The 25,340-nt window shown below is 41.1% G+C and overlaps 1 protein-coding gene across 8 annotated transcripts in view; it reads right to left on the minus strand.

Moving 5' to 3' along the window:
• The window catches only part of LOC149316771 (protocadherin alpha-C2-like), a 227,031-nt gene that overhangs the window by 121,928 nt on the left and 79,763 nt on the right, over positions 1-25,340 (minus strand). The window contains exon 1 of one of the 8 annotated variants that reach the window (XM_089516245.1): positions 22,575-25,132. The exons of 5 other annotated variants lie outside the window; for them this stretch is intronic. In XM_089516245.1, the coding sequence (XP_089372371.1) occupies positions 22,575-24,932 (2,358 nt within the window). In that variant the 5' untranslated portion in view covers positions 24,933-25,132. Of the gene's footprint in view, positions 1-6,731; positions 9,120-17,748; positions 20,163-22,574; positions 25,133-25,340 lie in introns of those variants that run through there. 2 more of the 8 variants (XM_089516240.1, XM_089516241.1) reach the window with 2 other exon arrangements.

A 25,340-nucleotide genomic window follows, 5' to 3' on the forward strand; every position in this document is an offset into this window, starting at 1 on the left:
ACAGCCAGAAACCTGAGCACTGGTTGGGTATCTCTACTAATATAAGTCAGATGAGACCACCAACTATTTGTTGAGAGGAACACATCTCCTGGCTTCCAGCATGTCTAGCTTGATCTGGACTGATCTATGCTTCACAATTTGGCCATGAGTAACACCTGAAATTCTGGCATTAGTCTACAGCATTTGACCATGGATCACCTGACATCTGTTTCTTCTCTTGTTCTTGATCATGTTTCCTCCTGATTATGATGCTTCCTTTTGGCTGCAGCTCATGGACTCTGTCTTACTGTACTTCATTGCTCTTTAAAGTAGGACATCCTCCCACCCTCATACAGGAGGTAGACATAACTGAAGTTGTCTCATGGAGAGCCAGGCCATTTGTTCAACTTGACCAACATAATCTCCCCTTCAGAGTCTCCAATGGCAGAATTCTTTCCTATCATCTGCTCTCTGTAGATGCAGCAGCTGATCTTCATGCATGGAAAGCATGTGCTCTTCAGCTTAATTTATGGTCACTCCTGTAGGGTATTCTTTCCTTAACTACTGGTTTCCCCTATTCTTTTACACATAATTTAAGCTTTCTTTTTATTCGTCATAAGTCACAAATACTACCCAATGTCATTGTTTCATATATGAGAATGGATTGTGCAAAACATTTACTTTCTGGGACGGTTGCAGGAAGGGAGGGTTACTTCTTTGTTCTCTTTGTGGTGTCCAGTGCCTCTTTCTATGCTCTTTGTTGTGGAAAAGAAAACATTAATATTTTATATTGAAACCTGATGGATCCTATAGAACATCTTATAGAGTGGTATGTATATGTTTTAATGAGTTTCAGAATTGTGTCAAATACTGGAGTATAAATGTGATGTGAAGCAGCTTCTTTAAAAAAGAGTTGTAGTAGTAGTAGTAGTTGCTGTTGTTGTTGTTGTGTGCCTTCAAGTCATTTCCATCTTATGGTGACTCTAAGCTGAACCTCTCTAAAAACTGCAGCATAGAAAAATACCAGTGTGAATGGCTGGAAATAGAATATCATTTTCCTTTTATCATCTCATAGATATATTCCTATATGTTGGTCAAAAGATCATAGCTGTGGTTCTGATCTGAAATGTTTTGATGGAAGAAGAAGAGATCAAGATCTCCAGTGGCAAATGGCTTCATTAGATCTCCAGACAGTTAATTGGTGAATAATGTTTTGAATGTAATGATGAAAAGTTTTCTATTATAAATATTCCAATACCTCTCCAGTGTTTATATGTCATGGATATCAATTTCATTTTCTTTCTGATCAGGAGAATATCCATCCACAGCATGTGAAACTACTAGGATTTAAAAAATTAATCTTTAGCAGGAAGAGCGAATATGCTCAAAAGTGCTTCTGCTATGACTGGCTTTTTCATCTCCATTTTTCTTTCTTTGTTGTTGTTGTTGTTGTTGTTGTTATTCCTTGGGATGCCTGTTTAAGAAAGCTGAGCAATTCAATATTTTGGTTGTTTTCTAGGGTGTAAAACCCAGCATAGCTTCTGGCCATGCTGGTTGGGGGATTTGGGGTTACTTCCAAGACGTGACAAAATCTTGTTTGCAGCTTTTCAACATATACTGGATCTTTCTATAATTAGAAAATTTTTAAAAATAGATTCTGCAAAAAGACAGATTTTTAAAATCATTATGTTCCCTAAAAAACAACCATTAAAGTTCTGTATGTGGTGGAGGCAGGAGGAGGTTAGTATCTGCTCAAAAAGCATTATTATCTAAGTGAAGACAGAAATCACAATTTTTGCTTGGTAGAATACATCTGCACATGATTTGCCATGTTTTATGTCTGCTTTGACATTCTAAAAAAGGTTGAAACAGTTCATAAAGCATTACGAATTTAATTCTCAAAGGCATTCAGTATTGAAATTCAATATTCTGTATCTGTCATATGAACTTTCCCTAATGCAAAATAAAGAGGGGTGGTGAACAAAGTCTGTTTGCTCCCATTCTCGCATACAGAGAGAGTTGCTAGAAATTTCACAGCAGTCTTATGCATGTGTTTTCAGAGGTACGTCCAACTACATTTAGTTGGCTTGCTCCCACATAGGACTACAGCATTAGACTGTTTATTTCTCTCATTCTGTCAGTGAGTTCACCCAAAAAGTCTCAGCACAGATACCAGGGGGTCTTCTCCTCTTCTATTTCTCAAATCATGTCTACCTTCTCTATCAAAAAAAGGTAAAAAGTAGACTTGACTCATTCTTAGCATGCAAGGAAGGAGCAAAAAGGAGGACAACTTCTGCTTTCATCCAAGCTCACTTCTTACTTGGACAGAACATTCTTGCAAGGTATAGTGGGCATCAAAATGTCAACACAACTTCACATTTCACACTCACAATGACAGAGAAGCAAAGAGATCCATGATGTGAGGATAAGGAAAGCAGCAGGATCAGCACCTTTATGTGTAGCTAGCCTCCATAGATCACAGCCTTGTCTATGCCACTCATTCGAAAGAGGCAAAGAGACATATGTTCAAACTGGACATGACACAAAATATCCATGACTGAAGCCAACCTGGTCTACATTTTGTATACGCTGTCTTGGGTACCGCAAATAAATAAATTTACTATTATGGGCCAGGTGAAGAAGATTCATTCTTTCCTCAATATAATTTCTCAAATTTAATTTCATCCCTCATCTCAAAGCAATTAGATATTAACTGTTGATGGAAAATGCCTCTCTTTTTTTCCTCCATTTTGGTAAGTGATTTAAATCACTGCAAGAAGAGATACAGCCTTGACACACAACCCATCACCTAAAAACAAAATCTTTATACAGTTGTTGGGGTATCCAAACATAGAATGCCCTTGTTGTTTCATGTAGTTTGGCCCTGAAGAGGATATTTTCCTAGGACAAGGCAGCTGGATTTTACATTGTTACAAGTAGAATTGATGAAGGCAAGGGAGATTTTTTTCCACCACATAAATCACATTTTAAAATATCCTAAGAAAATTTCTAAAGACGTTTTACATTGGCCCTGACAAATATAATTTAAGATGACATCAGACAGTATCTACAAAAGAGATGGATTTGCTAGTCATGTCTCATTACAGGCCATCTTTTTCTGAATCCTTACCATGAGGCAACACAAATGCCCTAGTTTGTATTACTTACAGTATTCAAGTTCCATCTATGGAGATTATCGCACTGCGTTCTGAGACCGTTCTCATCACGTGATGAGAACGGAACGCATTTGAGTATACCGCACAGTATGTGTTCCAATCGGGTTCTCAGAACGCTTAAATGCGTTCCAAATGTGTTCCAGGAGGGTACAGATATGAATGTGTTCCCAGAGAGCTGGAACGGGATGAGAACGTTCCAACAGAGGTGTGTGCGATATTCTTATGTGTTCTCAAATCCGTTCTCGCATTCCTCCGTCTCCTGATTGGCTGAAAGAATGACAGGCAGGGAGGGAGGTAGGCAGGCGAGCGACTGCAGTGAGGGAAGGGGTGTGTGTGTGAGGGGGGAAAGAAGGAGGGAGGGAAGGGAGGAAAGTTGGGACAAGTGAGAGAAGAGGAAAGAAGGGAAAGAGAGAGAAAGAGAGAGGGAAACAGGGGGCCAGGGCAGAGAGCAAGAGGGAGAGGGTCTGGCTGCTTCTGCGGGGGCCTCTAGTGTCATGTCCAGCGGGGCTCCTGTGCTGGCAGCCTGCAGGAGGCAAGGATGGCACGGATGCCCAGGACCTTCTCCTCCTTCCCTCCAGGAAGGAACCCACAAAAGCTCCTCTGTTTGGAGCAACACACAAAAGCAAGCAAACAACTCCCAGAATTCCATAGCAAAGAGCCAGACAAGAATTAAAGCGGGGAGGGAAGCTCACAGGCCCCACCTGGAATATTGTGTCCAGTTCTGGGCACCACAATTCAAAAAGGAGCGTGTCCAAAGGAGGGCGACTAAAATGGTGAAAGGTCTGGAAACCATGCCCTACAAGGAACGACTTAGGGAGCTGGGGATGTTTAGCCTGGAGAAGAGAAGATTAAGAGGTGATATGATAGCCCTGTTTAAATATTTGAAGGGATGTCACATTGATGAGGGAGCAAGCTTGTTTTCTGCTGCTCCAGAGACTAGGACCCGGAGCAATGGATGCAAGCTCCAGGAAAAGAGATCCCACTTCAATATTAGGAGGAACTTCCTGAGAGTAAGGGCTGTTCGACAGTGGAACACACTCTTTCCTCAGAGTGTAGTGGAGTCTCCTTCCTTGGAGGTCTTTAAGCAGAGGCTGGATGGCCATCTGTTGGGGATGCTTTGATTGTGATTTCCTGCATGGCAGAATGGGGTTGGACTGGATGGCCCTTGTGGTCTCTTCCAACTCTATGATTCTATGATTCTATGAAGGCACACATTACATGCGCACACACACAGGAGGCAAAAGGCTGACAAGCAGCCAAAATGGGGAATTGGGATGACAGCAGAGGACTCTTCTTTTCTAACCGGTTTAAAGAGCTGCTATGGCTGCCGGGGCTCTGCCCTTGGCCCAGTCCCCTCCCTGGCAACTTGCTTTTCTTCGGCTTGAAGAGACCTGCATGGAGCTCCTCCTTCTTCCCAGCCTTGGAAAGGAGGTTTGGGATGTAACTTGCATCCCCATTTCTCTTTCTCCCTGCCTTCCTCCCGATCCCTCCTTCTTCCCTCCCTCCCTCCTCCTTTCCCCCCCTCTCTCTCACACACACCCCTTCCCTCACTGCAGTCGCTCGCCTGCCTGCTTCAATGCCTCCCTGCCTGTCATTCTTTCAGCCAATCAGGAGACGGAGGCGGCCTTGGTGGAATATGTTCTCGGAACGGTTTCAGGAATCGCTGTGCGGTAAAATGCAGTTCTGATCACGTTTTGATCACGTTCTAGTTTACTAATGCAGTAATATCTGTTCCAGGAACGTTCTCATCACGTGATGATAGGAACGGTCTCAGAACGCAGTGCGATAATCTCCTATGTGTGTGTATATGTGCCTTCAAGTTATCTGTTGACTTACAACAATCCCACTAATATTGGAAGGCTTTCTTAGGCAAGGAGTACTTAGAGGTGGTTTTGCCAGTTCCTTCCTCTGAAATATAGCCTACTGCCAATGCAATTCCTTTGAAACCAATACCTTGTGGTTTCAGTAGGATATTCAATATTATTGTAGCTGATATGTATTTTAGCAGATAGAGCCTCCAAGTCATATTCAAGAGCAGCCCTGCACAGAGCACTATAGAGGAGTATAATCAGGAACATACCAGTGCATCAAATACTGTGGCCAAGTTAACCCTGCCCAGGAGAGACCATAGCTGACATGCCAGCCAAAGCTGGCCCCAGGCACTCCAAGTCACAAGTCCATTTGGGCCTCCAGTGACAGAGGAGGATCTAGGAGTACTCTCTTTACACAGTGACAAAACCACAATGTAAATATTTGAGAGCCAAAGAGGTGGAATCTAAACTGCATTTCTGTGTCTCTGTCCTTAATTTGTGAAGCAGACTACTCTAAAGCACAAGAATGCATTAGAATTATAGTACAGAACTAGAAGAGATTGCAGAAAACATCTAGTTCAGCGCAGGAACTCACAGCTAATGTTTCCCTGAGGGATGGTCATGTAATTCAGCAAAATCCTGGGAGAACCTTCTCAACTGTAAGAGCTGTTCAATAGTGGAATGGACTGCCTCAGAAAGTGGTGGACTTTCATTCTTCACTGTTGTTGTCGTGTGCCTTCAAGTTGTTCCCAACTTATGGGGATCCATAAGGTGAATCTTTCACAGGGTTTTCTTGGCAAGATTTATTCAGAGGGGGGTTTGCCTTTGAGGCTGAGAGAGTATGACTTGCCTAAGATCATCTAGCCTCCATTTAAAATCATTTAAAAACCTCCAATGAAGGAGAGTCTACCATTTTCTGTAGCAGACCATACCACTGTTGAACAGTTCTTATCATCAGGAAATTCTTCCTAAAGCTTAGTTGGTATCTCATTTCTTGTAATTTTAATCCATTAGTTCAGGTCCTATCCTCTGGAACAAACTGGATACAATATTCCAAGTAAGTTCTGGCCAAAGCAGAATAATGACCCTATTACTTTCTGTGATATGAACATACTGCAATGAATTTGTTTCCTTCTTACCCCATTGTATCACAATGTTGACCTTATAGTATACTAATATCTCCTAGTCCTTTCCACATGTATTTCTGTCAAGCCAGGTATCACCCATCTTTGCAGTTGCCCCAGCCTTAAAACTTTCTGGCAGAATGTATGTAAAAAAAACATTTTTTTAAAAAAATAGTTCTCAGATCCAAAATACTCTGATATCTTTACTATTCAGTATAATAAATGGGTATATTATGAAAAGCTGGATAGAATTATTGCCATACTATGCTGCAAATCTAGAACCTGCAGAGCTAGAACAAAAATATATTGGTGATTATTGGGTTTTGATGAATCTATAGTTGATCAAAGTATGAGAACTCCCTGAATAGAGAAGCTTCATACTGACTTGAAGCAGCAAGAACACTCAATGATCCTAAAAAATTCTATTTAATGCCAAAAACTTTACTAGTACCTGGGGAAGATACTAACAATGCATTTGCTAAGTTTTCTTTGCTCTGTATCCACAAATGGAACAGTCATGTTAAATTTACAATTAAATTACTTCACAGCTGAACATAAGTTAGTAACAAAGAAATACAAAGATGGGTGAATTGAGTTTTAATGTGTCATTTCCAAAATTCTAAGGGTAGCTCATGACTCACCTCTCTGGATGAATCAGGGAGCAGCTCCTTCCCATTCCTAACCTCCCCATTCTCTGCAAAGACTGGAATGTTGGGGCTGAAAACCATGAGGTCACTCTTGGCACCACCATCCCCACTCACTCCTGCCAGGATGTGGCTGTGGCGATTTGAATATGACCAGCTGCCCACTTCACTGGCACAGACCAGTGTTGCTGTGCCCGGTCCATACACCATTGCCTCTTTTGCCTGGCAAGGGCATCGCATGGCCACATACAAGATAATGGCCAGAAGGAACAAGCTGGACACTGAGCAGATAGCAATGATCAAGTACACATTGACAGTGTCTGCCAAGGGCTTTGAACTCTCACTTGCCTTAGAAGGATGAGCATTTGTTTTAATACTCTGGGCATTTGCTACAAAGGACACACTCAGAGTGCATGTGGCTGAGAGCTGGGGCTTCCCATGGTCCTTCACCACAACCAGGATAATCTGGGTGCTTTTGTCCTCTACATCATCCATGACTTGTGTGGTAGTGATCTCTCCACTGTACAGTCCAACACGCCAAGGGCCAGTGGTGCCTTCCAGCAATTCATATCGCAACCAAGCGTTGTATCCTGAGTCAGCATCTACAGCACGGACCTTGCCTATCATGTGCCCTGGCACTACAGGGGCAGCCACAAAAATGGGGTTGTCTTCTGTTAGTCCAGACACCGCTGGTGCATTGTCATTTTCATCCACCACAAAGACTTGAATAGTCACATTACCATGCAAGGAGGGCAGTCCAGCATCCTTGGCAGTCACTTGGAATTCCAAAAGCTTTAGTTCCTCATAGTCCAAGGGCTGTAGAGCATAGAGTTTCCCGCTCTCTGAATGGACTGAAATGTAGCTGGTGAGGGGCCAGAGTTTCTCATCTATCCAGTAGCTGATCAAGGCATTCTCGGCTACATCTGGGTCTGAGGCAGACACTGTAAAGATATGGGCACCAGGTGGGTTGTTCTCCTTCACAAAAACTGTGTAGGAGGACTGCATGAAAGTGGGCACATTGTCATTTATGTCACTGATAGGAACTAATAAGCTGCTGCTAGCAGACAGTGCTGGAGAGCCTTGGTCTTGAACTGTCACCACCAGCTTGTACTCAGGCACCTGCTCCCGATCCAGAGGCTCAGCAAGAATCAGTGAGTAATAGTTTTTGAAGGTGGACTCCAGTTTAAAGGGGGCATCAGGAGGCCAGAGTGAACAGCTCACTTGCCCATTGGCCTCAGAGTCCCTGTCTGAAACACTGATAAGGGCCACTGCAGTTCCTAGAGGAGAATCTTCGGACACTGGCACAGAGAGAGAAGTCACTGACACTTCAGGAATATTGTCATTCAGGTCCAACACCTCGATAAGAACTTTACAGTGTCCAGACAAAGGGAGGTTGCCTTTATCCTCTGCAACAATTTCAAGATCATATAAGTTAGTATCTTCAAAATCTATTTTCCCTATCACTCTGAGTTCTCCTGTGTTGGAATTGATTTCAAATATCTTTGTGAATTGAGGAGGTACATTATTGCTAAAAAAGTAGGAAAGTTCCCCATTAGTTCCTTCATCTAAGTCAGTGGCATTCACTTTAATAATTAGTGTCCTATCAGCTGCATTTTCCATCAGCTTTATCTTGTAAACTGATTGGTTAAACATAGGAGGATTGTCATTGGCATCCAACACATTGATCACCAGTTGGACTGTGCCAGTGAGTTTTGGTTTGCCCCCATCAGTGGCAGTGAGTAATAAATGAAGCACAGGAGTATCTTCCCTGTCAATAGGAGTTTTAAGTATAAGTACTGGTGATTTATTGTGGTCTTCATCACTTCCTGAATCAAGAATGAAATAGTCATTTAGGCTGAGCTTATAAATTAGCAGCGCGTTAGCACTGATGTCTAAATCAGAGGCACCAGCTAGTAAGAAACGAGAGCCTGGTAGTCTTGATTCTGCTATGCTTAAAATTTGTTCAGCCACAGAGAAAACAGGAGCATTGTCATTTATGTCCCTGATCTCCACCTCCACATGAAAGATCCTCAAAGGTTTATCCACAATCAGCTCCAGGTGAATGGAACAATCAACATTCTTGGCACACAGCTCCTCTCTGTCTATCCTGGAATTCACAAACAAGATCCCATTCTGCACATTTACCTCAAAGAAGTCCTTTTGTCCTTTTGACACCATCCGAAACATCCGAGGCACCAGCTCACTCACCTCCAGCCCCAGATCCTGAGCAATGCGGCCCACAAAGGTGCCATGCTGGGATTCCTCCGGCACAGAATAATGGAGCTGGCCATTCCCCATCTCCCAGGCTGTGTGGAGGAGAATCAATTGCAGCAGCTGCTTCACCAAAGAATCATTCTGCCAGGCAACCATGGCAAAGGTAGACACAAAGCCCAATTTGTAAAATTCCCTTTCCTTGAAGATCAAGATCTCAGGATCTCATCTGGGTTGATATTGTATAGATTTCAGGGCTGTGGCATTCTCTGCTTGGTAATCCTTATTGTGAATCTTTCAGGCAGGGTTTTCAGTCACTTTGAGGGAGGAGCTCTGGATTTTCATTCTTCTCATACATTTCCTTAGGCAGCAGTGACCCCTTGTGACTGAATTTTGAAATGGAGAAGCAGATGTGCAATTCATTTTAATCTATTTTTTCTATATATATTTTCCAACTGATTAATACACCTTAAGTTTTACATAAAGTGCTCCCATTCTTTCATATCTCTTCATTTATTTTGCTGTGTCCATCTTAATGCTTTCCGTAAATATACTTTAGCTTCTTTTCTCATCTCTTATATATATGTGTGTATGACCAATTTAAATACTTTTAAAAAGAATATCACCCAATATTATTTGTATGTATGAACTATATTTGCTTCCCAGTGTACTCGTGATTTATCTGACACACCTATGAGAGGAGCAGGAATGTTCTGGGTTGATTATTATTATTATTAAATGTATATTGGGCGAAATCAGCCATTGCTAATATGTAACAAGTGAAAAAGGCAGTCATTTTCCTGTTTACTTAATTGTGATTAGGATTACAATATATTTTGGCATTGTTCATATTCTGACACTGAAAACTGTTGTCATACACACTTGTCTCCCATCAGCAGGGTCTTGGTTAGTCATTGCATATCAATGGACCTTAGCATACGTCTAACCAGGCCAACTACTGAGACATAGGGCCCAAACAGACAGGCCAAAATAAGGCAGCTTCAGGTCACTTTGGAGGTATGCTGTTTAAATGACAGGCGCATCTTAAGAGTCCAGAAGCTGCGCCAAAGCTGCACTCCAATCCTTACGACTGGAGCGTGGTTTTGGTGTGGCTTCTGGTCTCTTAGGATGCATGCATCATTAAAACAGCATGCCTCCAAAGTGACCCAGAGCAGCTTTATTTTTACCTGTCTGTTCAGCCCCTTAGTCTGTTAATTTGGTAGCTATCTAAATTTAAAGGAGAGGGCTTAGAACATACAACTTTGCTCCACAGACATTAATTACTGTGTCTTCTTTTTCCTTCCTCATTCCTTTCTAGTATTTAGACTATAAAACAAAAGATTTTGAAACATTACCAAATTTTCAAAATAGTAACTTCCATATTTGTTATTCCTGTGGTATGGCTTGCCTATTGTAGAAACTCTTGCTCACTTGAACACCGTGGAGATGTGAACGTGATGTTTTTGCCCTCGTCATATTGTGCATGTTAGGATTTTGCCAAATTGAAAGTGAAAATTATTACAAGCAACAGAAACACACTGAAGAAATTTGGATGAAGGAACGAACAGCTGTTCTTTTAAGTACATTACAGGAGTGTATGTACTATTCATCCTCTGTGTAGCTGAGAATATGATTTTTATTGAAATGCAGTGGAAAGAACTATTCTTAAGGGTCTGCAGGGAGTCTAACAAACCTCAGGTAGTTTTTCAGTGGCCTTCAAATTATCTGAACCACAGTTATAATCAAGAGAAGGAGAAGGGTGGATTTTATGCCAAGCAGTTTGAAAAGAAAATATTGAAATATTACCAGATCTGAACAGTTGGATCTCTCATCTTTATATGCTTCCTAGTTTTATTTTTGTTTATTGACCAAGATATATTTGTAGGCCACATATGCAGCTGTGATGTAGTGAACAATTTAGAGAAAAGGGGGATATGGCAAGATCACAGGTACTGAATCTCCAAAGTGCTGATTCCTGATAAGAGTCTTGAATGCAATGATAAAGATTCCACTCCATCCAAGGCTTCTACTGGCAGTACATCTGCTGTCTTCAATGCTTCTCTGTATATATTCAGCCACTATAATCTCAAAACATTATGAAGATGTACCCAAATGTTCTGTGTAATTATTCATCCATATTATTTTCATGTTCAAATTCCAGATGTTTAGGAAAGTGAAGCAAAATGTCTCCAAGAATGAAATGATTTTTTCATGCATTTGTTTTCCCAACAAGCGAAAGAAATACATTAAGCAGCAATAGTTGCTTATACAGTGTACTTTAAAGACTTTGTCAAATGTCTTCCATTGCAGTCCACGTACACTTATTAGGCCTCCAAATGAATATTTGCATTCATAGAGGATGTTCAAAAATGGCCACTGAGATACCAATATACTTTGAACAATCTTTTCTTACACCTTATGAGTGTAGGTTATGAATATATTGTTTGCTGGAGGAAAAGTAGAATCTCACATGAGTTCCTAGTTTCCATATCGGATTGCTTGAATAAGAAGACTACTTGTTTAACAAGTCATTTGCAGGAATGATGGACAATCATTGAAAAAGATTCTCTTTTACATTATAGTCTTTCATTTTTAATGCCTATACAAAATACACTCCTGATTCCCAAATCAAAATATTTCACATGAACATCACAGGCAACATCTCCATGAAGTACCACAAAAAACATGATTAACCTAATAAAATGATAACTATTGTCAAAGAGCATTGTCTCTTTGGTAAAGCACTTTCTATCATTATTCTTATTCTTTATTCTTATTATAAAGTTAAATCTTCCTCTCATCTAGTTCCCTGAGTCAGGATACAGCTTTGTAAGCTATATTCTGTGCAGCATTTCCTGTAAGAATTATACATGTCTTCTTTTTTCTCATTCTATTTTCGTTATTACATAATCTATATAATTTCTATTTCAGATAAACTGTGATTGTTACAGGATGAGCTTATTGCAAACTGGTTTGTTTTTTTTTTAAGTGGAGATTATACTGTAAAATCCTTGTATTCTGACAGTAGCCAAATACACCAATAAAAATATCTGTAAAATGAATCTTACATCTTACCTGATATTTTGGATAGTGGTGAAGAACCCTCTCCTGCAGTTAATGCTGAAGGTAGGTAACCTTGGGTAAGTCACACACTCTCATCCTCAGAGAACGGCAAAGGCAAACCCCCTATGAACAGATCTTACCCAAAAAAAAACTATGAAAGGTTTTCTTAGAGTTGCTATATGCTGGAAATGACTTGAAGGTACACAACAACATCAAACCCTGACTGTAGAACTGCCTCCTGGGGGAGATGAGGTTGTCAGATCCTTTGTTTTATGTTACACAGGCAGGAAAGGCAATCTCATTCCATTTCAATTTTAATGCTAGCCACTCTTTAATTTTAATTGTAATGATATTCCCAAATAATACTCTTTATTTTTCCCCTTCTGTGTTTCTTGGTTTTCTACATTTTAATATTTTTATTGTCTATCATAAACATCATAGGCAGAGGGAATAATTTGTTTTAAAAACTAACATAGCTGGAGGAAGAGAAAGCAGCATTACAAAAATAGCATGTTTCATCTGTCTTCCCTGTGCAAAAGAGAAATTATGTTCCATAGAAACCAGTATTTCTTTCACGGGTACTTTCATTTTTAATAGCATTGTATGGTGATGTACATTAGTAGCCAATCAAAACAAAATAACCACAGTTCTTGTCTGATTTTTCTGTAGAGCAACCCAATCACTTCTTTTACACTAGAGCACATTAATTACTCAACCAGTTCTGTTGAGGCCTTCTTTCTCAGCAATTATTTTTATAAAGTCAATATGCCCTGAATCCAAGTGCTGTTAAATCAATTGCAAAACAGTAAGACAATACTGATCCCACTGGTCCCACTGATCCAAAGGATCTGCCACAACTAGAACTAATAATTAGATTTAGACCCATGTTTTCATCACACTGTTTTGCTACCAAAATGGCATCAGGAGATGCATTTTATCTTGTTGATGATTGGTTTCACGAAGACCCCATTAATTAGTAAATTAAAAGAGCAAAATACAAATCTATGTTAACAATTCAATTTTTTCCTCAGAGACTGTGGTGTGTGACATGATAGGCTGAGATGCAAATTCTATGATATTTTCATTATTATGCTTCATATTTCTGCAGCACATGCAAGGAATATGGAATTGTGCAAAAGGTTTATTAGTGCCCCCCCCCTCCCCAATTTGTAAATGTTGGCCAAGATCCTATCTGAAGCTTACAGAGCATATTCAGCTGGCATATTTACATGACGATCAGGGAGCCTGTGGGAGAGGGTGAAACAGCCAGATGGGAACACTTTAAAGGAGTTTTTCTGGTACATCCCTGCTGCCAATCAGAAGCAATTTCTGTTGCAGGGACAGTGGCAACTAGATGCATCCAGAGGCCATTCCAATGGCTCACAAAAACCATTGCATATTGTACACTAGCTAGCTCCTTATGCAACAGCCAAAAAAGCAGGTTTACTAGCATGCTCCCCAGTTATTTAAGCATATAGATAACAAAGATGCCTATTATTGCTTCCAGATATTAAGTGAACAGAGATAAATTCTAAAGATCAACAAACCAGATAGTCGCATCAACAAGACTCAAGTGAGGCATCCCCAAGAGGCAACAACAGGGATAGTGAAATTACGCAGGGGGGCAGAAAATCTGAACTCGTAAATAGCTACAGTTCTTTAGTGCTGAATAGAAGAAGCAATGTAAAAACATTGTCTTAGACTGCAACCCAGCTGTAGATGACTTGTAACAGTCTTTCCAACTGTAAACACCTCTGCAACACACTTGATCATTTCTTTTGAATCAAAAATGGATTGTATTTTTACTTCCTTTAGGATAATCACTAAGTGTTAGAATATAATGTAAGACAACAAAAGTGGTACAACCTTTGAGCTATGGGGTTCCTCATGGCCGCTTTTGTTCCCTGTATTCTCTAATATCTACATGAGATCACTGGCTGAAGTAATTCAGATTGGGGGTAAGGTTTCATCAATATGTTGATGCCACCAGTCATTTTCAACTGATGCCAATGAAATGACTATGGGCTTCCCACAAGTAACTGAATAGCCACTAGGCAAATAGGTCTTTCCTCTGATCCAACATGGATGATATGTTTTTATAGAACTTGTTATATTTTATTAGTGCTGAGAAGGCATTTGACAGAATAGAATGTTCCCTAAAAAAAGACATCATCATCATCATAGCTATCATCATAGCTAACATCATCAATAAGTATATGACTGTGATGCTAAATGTATATCTGAACTTTCTATAAAATATTCAAAGCAACAGTCCAAGTAGAGCTACTAATTTCATGTCAGACACAATATTCATAATCAAAAGACTATAAGTCAAGTTAACTATTTTACACTTTATTTTTCCATACATCAAATACAGAAAATAGGTAAATTAATTGTCCTGCAATATTTAATGGTATAAATATGGTTTTGTCCTATTCACTGTATCTGATTGAACCAGAGCTTTATTATGGTCAGTGACCAGTAGAATTATAATCAAACCCAAAACTGAAAACACTAAAATCAGCATTTCACTCTATAATCTGTTCATAGTTTTGAACAACATTTAATATGTCCCTCAGAAAATTGACCAAAGCTCTTAACATTTGAACCAAAACCTCAGAGTATCATTTTAACTTACCTTTCCTCCTGCTTTTAGTCCTCGCTAAGAGGGGTATCCTTGGTGTTTTTTCCTCCAAATTCCTAACATCTGAATATTCATTATTAACACAAATTAATGAAGACAGTTTCTTACATCATAAAGATATCCAGTGTTATAAATTCCAGCCCAAACTTCCTGTTAACAGACACTTTTAAAGTGCCATTCTATTCAGTTAAAAGCCTTTTCACCATCCAGACACAGCAATCTCACTCTCATAACTGTTTCGCAGTACAGTCCAAATGCATACCTTACCTATGTTCTCTATGTTCTCTATCAGCTTTCTCATGTGGAACAAAACTTGGGGAATAGGTGTCATTGCCTTCATCTTTCATTATCTATTTTCTAGTAGCAAATCACTGATAATTCTTGTCAACCTAAGAGCCAACATCATAAATTAATCAATGCAATACATAAATCAAGGCCAGTTACTTTAGCCAATTGTGGAGTTTATATTTACAAAACTTTTTATAAGCATATTTACAAAAAGCTGTGGGGTTTTTTTCTATTTTATCCTTTGATTAAAAAATGAATTAAGCTCATTAAGGAATTAAATTTTTACAGCAAAAATTGCACTGCAGTATTGACTGTCCTTACTACAATGACCAAAGGAAAATCATATGCAAGCGCATGTGACCAGAACATATGCTGCAATTATTTATTGACGAATTTAGCTCAAGTGATAAACTACCCCTTTTGCTATTCCTTTCCAGTCCTGATAGGGACTAGATACTTAGTAAATACATGGAGAAGGGAGATTTCAGTTGTGAACTTCCAGGTTCACAGCAAAATCATGCCTTACATTATGCCAGATTTTTACAGGAAGATCCAAAAAAATTGTCTGCATGACACCACTAATCCATCACATCAATTTATAAGCATATAAATCTTTAGAACCATCACAAGCCAAACCAAAGTGAGGGAAATGCTTTCTTTCTGCCTCAACCATTTTCCTAGGGGCAACAGGGAAGAAATCGGCACACAGAAAAACAAAATTATATTCCTGCCTGTCATATCTAGCAAATGCAAACTATGGACTTGAACAGACAGCCTAAAATAAAGTTGCTTCTGGTCACTTTGGAGGCATGCTGTTTAAATGACACATGCATCTTAAGAGGCTAGAAGCTGCACCAAAGCTGCGCTCCAGTCCTTAGGACTGGAGCATGGCTTTGGTGCATCTTCCGGCCTCTTAGGACGCATGCATCATTTAAACAGCATACAGTACCTCCAAAGTGACCCGAGGCAGCTTTATTTTGGCCTATTTGGGCCCAATGTTTGTAAAAGAAAGAATGTTCAACAGATAACTGTATGTTGGACAATCTGCCTGCCAACAAAGCTGGTTGTGATGTTTGACTGTTTACACAGGTTTGCATTGAAAGGTAAGCATAATAGGTTTGTCTGTAAAGTAAAAGGGTATGGTTCAAGTGGCTAATTGGAGAGATGAGAAAATGTGATAGCTGGAGGAAGAGCAAAAAATGACACTGAGGGTATTCAATTAGAAAATGGGGTTGATTGGTTGGCTGGTTGCTTGGTTTTATGAGTGGAGGATACAGAAGACAGGAATTACACACACAGACACACACTTTTGTTGAAAATTGCTGAAAGTTAATAAATTAAGGGTGCAGAAAGCCATAACAAGCATTTATGAGCCTATATTTTAAGTCCACTTGTTCATTTTCACATTTTTCATAAATAAATATTGTTTATTCATCCGTGTCTGATTGTAGGCCCAAGATATTTGGTGACGGATGGCAGTAAATTATCAGACAAAGGTGGAACTGTGAACAGAGAAAACTAGATGAGGAATTTTACAAGGCAATTGGGACCAGAGAGGAGGGCAGCTGAGGCTTACAAATCTACCTAGATGTGTATTGTGTGCAGGTACCAGGGGAAAGCAAAGTGTCCAAAAAAGGTTCTGGACTAGTCCAGAGGGATGTGTGAAATAAAACATTTTTTTTAAATTAAAAAAAAGTGTTATCTGCCCCTGAGGTATAAACCCCAGTGAGACAACATAATACATCCGCCTCCCCATCATTCAGGTTTTAAATAATACAAAAAATGTTAAAGGCTGACATGATGTACACAAAACAATGGTGTAAAGAAAACTAGGGAAGAAATTTGTGTGCTTTTCCCATGTCCATAAGACGAGAGCTACAAGACACAAGATGGAATCACATTACAGGTTTAGAACTGATGAGAGGAAGGAGTCTCCTACCAATAACCCCAGCACATATTTGAACTGTGGAGCTCATGGACCATTGCTTAGGTGGCTTTTCAAAATGGATCAATCACATTCAAAAGTGACAGGCCTATCATATTAGCCAGGAATCCAACAGGAAACTTCTTTGTTTAATGGAAATATGTTTCTGAGGGTATCTGATGACAGGACAAACTAGAGCTCAGGATGTTCCCTTCCGAAGCTGCTTCAGAGAGTCCTAAAGTCACCTGATGAATTGGGGCTGAAAACAGAATGCAGGTCTAGATGGACCTGTGTTCTGACGATCCAAAAAGAAGTGGAAACTGTCTTAGGAGTTGTACATACGGATGGCTAAATGCCACCACTTTGTGTCCTGGATGGAGACCATGCCAAAAGGCGCTTCTTTCTGCATTCCAGAAGGGGTGTCATAAGTGCTGTGGCGTGGTGTCATGATGTTTCTTCCACGCAGCACCATTTGAGAGCTGCACCTGACATGCGTCATCACGGCGCATGCTGTGTGGATTGACGCATGCCATAATGGCAGCTGGGTGATGCAGTAAGAGCTTCAAGCGTGCAGACACTCAGCCCTCACCACGTGTACAGGCCAGCATAAAGTGCCAGCCTGTACAGCCCCTTAGTTTCCCTGGTGGATGAGTCAGTACAAAGACAACTTTTAATATCACTGAGCAACATATCCCTTTCTTGTCACCTGTCAAGATTAGGAACTGAGAAAGATTATCAAAAACCCTTAAAACAAATAAAAAGCCCTTTCATCTTCAGTAATAAGAAAAAAGCATCCTCTACAATAAGTAGTCATTAAGTTGTAATTCAAAATATATATGCATATGAGAAGTAAAATAAAAGGCAAAAAACCTTCGGATGTTTACCTGTCCAGATGAATCTGGAGCCATTTCCTTCCCATTCCTTACCTCCCCATTCTCTGCAAAGACAGGAATGTTGGGGCTGAAAACCATGAGGTCATTCTTGCCACCAGCCTCCCCACTGACTCCCGCCAGGATGTGGCTGTGGCGATTTGAGTATGACCAGCTGCCCACTTCACTGGCACAGACCAGTGTGGCTGTTCCAGGACCGTATACCATTGGCTCCTTGGGTTGACACTGGCATCGCATGGCCACATACACGATGACTGCTAGCAGGAACAAGCTGGATACTGAGCAGATAGCAATGATCAAGTAAACATTAGTCCTCGCAGGAACTGGTTGTGGGCTCCCCCCTGCTCTAAAATGGTGTCCATCAGTATGCATGGCCTGGGCATTATCCATCAGTGACACACTCAGTGTGGCTGTGGCTGATAACACTGGCTTGCCATGATCCTTCACCAGCACCAACACAGTCTGAATACTACTGTCACCCTCCATATCACGCAATGCATGTGTGGTGGTGATCTCCCCACTGTACGCTCCCACTTGCCAAAGGCCACCAGTGGCCTCAAGAAGCTCATAGTGAAGCCATGCATTATAACCTGAATCAGCATCTAAGGCCCGGATTTTGGCTACTATCTGTCCAGCCACTAATGGGGCCACCAGCAAGATGGGAGTGCTCTCTGGCACAGATACTGCTGGTGCATTGTCATTCTCATCCACCACAAAGACTTGCACAATCACACTGCTGGACAAGGAGAGCAGCCCAGCATCCTTTGCATTCACTTTGAACTCCAGTAGCTTCTGTTCCTCATAATCCAAAGACTGCAAAGCATAGAGCTTCCCACTTTCTGAGTGCACTGAGATGTAACTCGACAGCGGCCAGAGCTTCTCATCTAGCCAATAGGTAACCAGCGCATTCTCAGCCACATCCGGATCAGAGGCTGACACAGTGAAGATGTGTGCCCCAGGTGGGTTGTTCTCCTTCACAAACACTGTGTAGGATGGATGCACAAAAGAGGGTGCATTATCATTCACATCACCAACGGGTACCACCAAGCTGATACTGGCTGACAGTGATGGCACCCCTTGGTCCTGGGCCGTTACAAGCAGCTTGTATTCTGCAACCTTCTCTCGATCCAGGGGCTCATTTAGCACCAGCGAGTAGTAATTCTTGAAGGTAGACACCAGCTTGAAGGGGAGCCCAGGTGGCCACAGAGAAGAGCTAACTTGCCCGTTGGATCCCGAGTCCCTGTCTGAGGCACTGATAAGGGCCACCACTGTCTCCAATGGAGAGTCCTCTGGAACAGGCACTGACAGCGATGTCACTGACACTTCTGGGATATTGTCATTCATGTCCATAACTTCTATAAGGACATTGCAATGACCAACCAGAGGGAGAGGTCCTTTGTCTTTTACTTCAATTTCAATATCATATAAATTAGTATCTTCATAGTCAACATTTCCTTTCACTTTAATCTCACCTGTATCTGCATCTATACTAAATAAGTTTTTGACACTAGGAGTAACATGCCTACTGAAATAGTAGGAAATTTCTTTATTCAATCCCTCATCCAAGTCTGTTGCATTGAGCTTAATAACCAATGTTCCATCCATCACATTTTCTAATAATTTCACTTTATAAACAGACTGATTAAATACAGGTGCATTATCATTTGCATCCAGCACTGTGATCTGAAGATGAACGGTGCCAGTGAGTTCTGGCTGGCCTCCATCAGTGGCTGTTAACACTAAATGATGCACAGGGATCTGCTCTCTGTCCAGAGGCTTCTTTAACAGAAGCACTAACGTTTTACTGTGTCTGTCCTTGATTTTCTCTTCAACAGCAAAATATTCTGTGGAACTGAGCTTGTACTTCAGCTGAGCATTTGTACCAACATCTGCATCAGAGGCTCCCTCTAGAGGGAACTGGGCCCCTGGCAGCACTGATTCTGGAATACTCAAAAGCTCCTCGCCCTCTGAAAAAATGGGAGCATTGTCATTCACATCATTGATCTCCACTTCCACATGAAAGACCCTGAGGGGTTTATCCAGGATGACTTCCAAATGAATGGTGCACAAAGGACTCTGGGCACACAGCTCCTCCCTGTCTATCCGAGAACTGATGAACAAGATCCCATTCTGGGTATTTACCTCTAAATAGTCCTGCTGATCTTTGGAAACCATCCGAAACATCCGAGGCATCAGCTCTTCCACCTGCAGCCCTAGATCCTGGGCAATGCGGCCCACAAAGGTGCCATGCTGGGATTCCTCCGGCACTGAATAATGGAGCTGGCCGCTCCCCATCTCCCAGACAATGTGGAGGAGCATCAGCTGCAACAGTCGCACCAAGGCCCTGGCATCCCTTTGCAGAACAGACATGGCACATGCAGGTACTGATGATCTCCTGTAAAATTATCTGGCTAGAATAAAACTAATATTCACTTGCCTGGTTCGAATGGAGATAATGCTGCTCTTCCAATGCTGCAACGACAGGCAGAATGTGAATCCAGTGAGAAGGAGGTGCAAATCTTCTTTCAGAATCTCACTTCTGAGTCAATAGCTCCCCCTCGTGTTTCCATACTTGCTTTCACAGTGTTTTGATGGAAGCCTTTCAGTCTAACCAGTAGGAGCAGAATGATTCTTCTTATCAATCCAAATGTTATGTCTATTTTCTTTAAACATGATAATTTTGGATCTTTGTGATACTTCATCTTTTTGAAATAATCTGTAAATGTATTCTACTAAGTATGGGAGTTTTAAAATATCAGTGCTATTTTCTTCCCACATAGCTCTTTGTTTTGTTTTTATTTGAAATTGTATTGTTTACAATAGAGCCAGGGTGGTGCAGTGGTTTGAGTGTTGGACTACGACTCTGGAAACCAGGGTTCAAATCCATTGCTCAGCCATGGAAAGCCATTGGGTGACCTTAGACAAAGTTCAGAAATGCCACCCTTAGGGTCACCGTAAGTTGGAAATGACTTGAAGGCACACAACAACAACATTTTCTACAACACTCATGGAATCTTATCTTTTGTAGATCATTTTCAATATAAGCTTAATTTTCCCTTTTTAAAGGATTCCATCTTCTTCACTTGATGTTGATTGAATCAATGTACACAGCCTTGAGTTCTTGAACATTGCATTTCACCTGTAGCAAGAACCTGCACTGGACCTTTGTACAGGAATATCTCACAAAATTGACAGTTTAACAACATTATAGACTGTTGTGGTGCACAGGTTTATTGTTTATTTATTCTATATGCCTTTTTAAAAATATTCTGAAGCTGTGGAATGGGATTCCTAACAAACTTGTATCGGGGAAGAAAGTCATCTGTTTATATTTGGCATAAATCTTCTATACCAAACTGCTGTGGCAACCCACTATGCAAATCCAGCTTGTCGCTTGGACACAAATGATAATTCATAACCATTTTAGCATGAATATTTAACCATTGTCATTTGTCTTGTTACATTATGGAAACACAGTGTAGTTGAATGAACTGAAGAGACCTTTGGTCAGCCAATGTTGCCCCATCAGGTCAGAGACTAGCTGTCTGCTTAACCTACCTAAAATGTTCCTTTGATGATATAGAAGGCCTAGAAAACATATAAATTTTATTCCCTGGAGAAAGTGGAAAATTTAAAATATAATACATTATCTTGAAGTGTGCAATGATTTAAATATTGGACTAGGGTTTTGAGAGAAAAGAGGTCAGATCCACTGAATGACCTTGGGCATGTCACAATCTCTCAGCCTTAGAGGAAAGCAGTGACAAACTTCCACAGAAGAAACCTTGTCAAGAAAACTGTCTAACCAGACCATCATGTGTCAGAGTCACCTTCAAGGTACATAATAACAAACAATGAACATACAGTTGATAGGATAAGGATTGTTACACCTGCTCTGATCTATATACTTTCTGTAATCTGCCTGCTGATTACATGTGTGCAAGCTGTACATGTGTGCAAGCTGTACATACATGGGTGTAAATGAGAGCCCTGAAAAACATGGCAAATAATCTGCATGTATACAGTTTGTTCACATGCAGGATCTGTGCTAACATGACATGTCCTTCTCTCATATGTACCGGTTTTACACAGTCAGTCGCCTATACAGGTCCTTAATTCTTTATGCAGAAGCAGATACCTTAGTGTAATCCTATCAAGTGTTTGCATTTTCTTAAAAACATCAGTTGAGATGAATTTGATAACCTCCTTGGTAGTGGTTTCAGTGCTGGACTACAACTCTGGAGACCAGGATTCAAGCATAAAAACCCACTGGGTGACCTTGGGCAAGTCACAACCTCACAGGATGGCATTGGAAAATTCCTTTTGAAGAAACTTGCCAAGATAACCCTATGATAGGTTTGCATTAGATTCGCCATGAGTCAAAAAAGACTTGGACAAAACAACTACCAGAAAATGACTTGGACAAAACAACAACAACAACAACAACAACAACAACAACAACAACACTTTCTGTTACTGAAGTTAATTTGTGCTGAAAAAGCTCTTACACATAAACTTGAATTACAAAAGTGCCATTTTATACCATTGGCTTAAATATTACTATCAGAGGATGGGCATCTATTTTCACATTAAATATCGTCAAATACTTACCTGAAGACCATTGGCAAATTTAGATTCAGTATTACCAAGAATAAAGCAGGTGCAGTAACCTGAATAGAGTTATGAAAAAGATACTTTTCATAAATCATCTTTGCATCACCTGATTATTCCAAGTGTTAGTGAAGTTCAACAAAATCGTTTTACAGGATTATAGAAATAATATAACGCCAGAGAAGAAAACTATCATCAGCAATACTAACCGTTCCACAGAGGAGGTCCTGCTGCTTCCCATTCTCAAAAGAAGCAGGGATGTTGGGGCTGAAAACCATGAGGTCACTCTTGGCACCACCATCCCCATTCACCCCTGCCAGGATGTGGCTGTGGCGATTCGAATATGACCAGCTGCCTACCTCACTGGCACAGACCAGAGTTGCTGTGCCTGGTCCATACACCATTGCTTCTTTCGTTGGGCAATGGCATCGCAGAGCCACATACACGACAATGGCCAGAAGGAACAAGCTGGACACTGAGCAGATGGCAATGATCAAGTATACATTGACAGTGTCTGCCAGAGGCTTTGAGTTCTCATCTCTCCTGGGAAGTCGGATATCTGTTTTAATGGCCTGGGCAGTTGTCACTAGTGACACACTCAAGGTAGCTGTAACTGACAGTTGGGGCTTGCCATGATCCTTCACAATTACCAGAAGGTTGTGACTCCTGCTCCCCTCTGTCTCATCCAGAGAACGGATAGTACTGATTTCACCACTATACAGGCCCACACGCCAAGGTCCACTGGTCACTTCATGCAGTTCATAGCGCACCCATGCATTGTATCCTGAGTCAGCATCCAGGGCACGAATCTTACCCACCATGTGCCCAGCTGCCACAGGGACCACTAGAAGGATAGAGTTCTCTTCTTTCTGCCCAGTCACTGTGGGTGCATTATCATTCTCATCCACTACAAACACTTGAATAGTTACATTGCCACACAAGGAGGGCAGTCCAGCATCTTTGGCATTCACTTGGAACTCCAAAAGCTTCAGATCCTCATAGTCCAAAGGCTGCAAAGCATACAGCTTCCCACTCTCTGAGTGCACTGAAATGTAGCTTGACAAAGGCCAAAGTTTTTCATCTATCCAATAGCTGATTAGGCTGTTCTCAGCCATATCTGAGTCCGATGCAGATACTGTGAAGATGTGAGCACCAGGTGGATTGTTTTCCTTTACAAAGACTGTGTAGGAGGGCTGAGCAAAAGCAGGTGCATTGTCATTGATGTCACTAATTGGCACAAACACAGTACTACTTGCTGACAATGATGGGACTCCATGGTCTTGTGTCATGACCATCAATCTATACTCAGCCACTCGTTCCCGATCCAGGAGCTCAGCCACTACTAAGGAATAGTAATTCTTGAAGGTAGATGTCAGTTTGAAGGGAAGGCCAGGGGGCCATAAGGAACATGTCACTTGTCCATTGGCCTCAGAGTCCTTGTCTGACACACTAATGAGGGCCACCACTGTCCCCAGTGGAGAGTCCTCTGGGACTGGCACTGAAAGGGATGAAACTGACACCTCTGGAGCATTGTCATTCACATCCAACACCTCAATGATCACTTGGCAGTGCCCAGACAAGGGAAGATTGCCTTTATTTTCTGCTACAACCTGAAGATCATATACACTTCTTTCTTCAAAATCTACCCTTCCACTGACTGTTACTTCCCCTGTATTGGAATTTAAGCTAAAAATCGTCCGAAAATTTGGTGCTACATGTGTAGAAAAAGAATAGGAGATTTCCCCATTAGTTCCTTCATCTAAGTCTGTGGCATTCAGTTTAACAACTAATGTCCCGTTAGCTGCATTTTCTAACACCTTTATCCTGTAAACTGACTGGTTAAAGACAGGAGGGTTGTCATTGGCATCCAGCACATTTATCACCAGCTGGACTGTGCCAGTGAGTTCTGGTTTCCCCCCATCCGTGGCTGTGAGTAATAAATGATGAGTAGGGATCTCTTCTCTGTCCAATGGTTTCTTTAAAACAATTGCTAAGAGATTATTATGGTGGTCATCTGTTTTCTGTTCTACAGTGAAATAGTCATTGGGCCTGAGCTTGTATGTCAGAAGAGCATTGGCACCAATATCAGCATCAGAGGCTCCCTCTAATGGGAACCTGGTGCCAGGAGCTGTTATAACTTCTGCTATGCTCAGTATTTGTTCATTCACAGAGAAAACAGGAGCATTGTCATTTATGTCCCTGATCTCCACCTCCACATGAAAGATCCTCAGAGGTTTATCCACAATCAGCTCCAGGTGAATAGAACAATCAGGATTATCAGCACACAGCTCCTCCCTGTCTATCCTGGAATTCACAAACAAGATCCCATTCTGCACATTTACCTCAAAGAAGTCCTTTTGTCCTTTTGACACCATCCGAAACATCCGAGGCACCAGCTCACTCACCTCCAGCCCCAGATCCTGAGCAATGCGGCCCACAAAGGTGCCATGCTGGGATTCCTCCGGCACAGAATAATGGAGCTGGCCATTCCCCATTTCCCAGGCTGTGTGGAGAAGAATCAATTGCAGCAGCTGCTTCACCAAAGAATCATTCTGCCAGGCAACCATGGCAGAGATAGACACAAAGCCCAGCACTGTCTCCTCTTTTCTAAAATTCCCTTTCCTTGAAAATCAAGATCTCAGGATCTCATCTGGGTTGATATTGTACAGATTTCAGGGCTGTGGCATTCTCTGCTTGGTAATCCTTATTGTGAATCTTTCAGGCAGGGTTTTCAGTCACTTTGAGGGAGGAGCTCTGGATTTTCATTCTTCTCATACATTTCCTTAGGCAGCAGTGACCCCTTGTGACTGAATTTTGAAATGGAGAAGCAGCTGTGCAATTCATTTTAATCTATTTTTTCTATATATATGTTTCCAATTGACTAATGCACCTTAGATTTTACATAAAGTGTTCCCATTCTTTCATACCTCTTCATTTATTTTGCTATGTCCATCTGAATGCTTTCCATAAATTTA

The sequence above is a fragment of the Sceloporus occidentalis genome, unplaced genomic scaffold (assembly GCF_023333645.1).
Source record: "Sceloporus occidentalis isolate IW3139 unplaced genomic scaffold, rSceOcc1.0.p SCAF_3, whole genome shotgun sequence".
NCBI classification, from domain to species: Eukaryota; Metazoa; Chordata; class Lepidosauria; order Squamata; family Phrynosomatidae; genus Sceloporus; species Sceloporus occidentalis.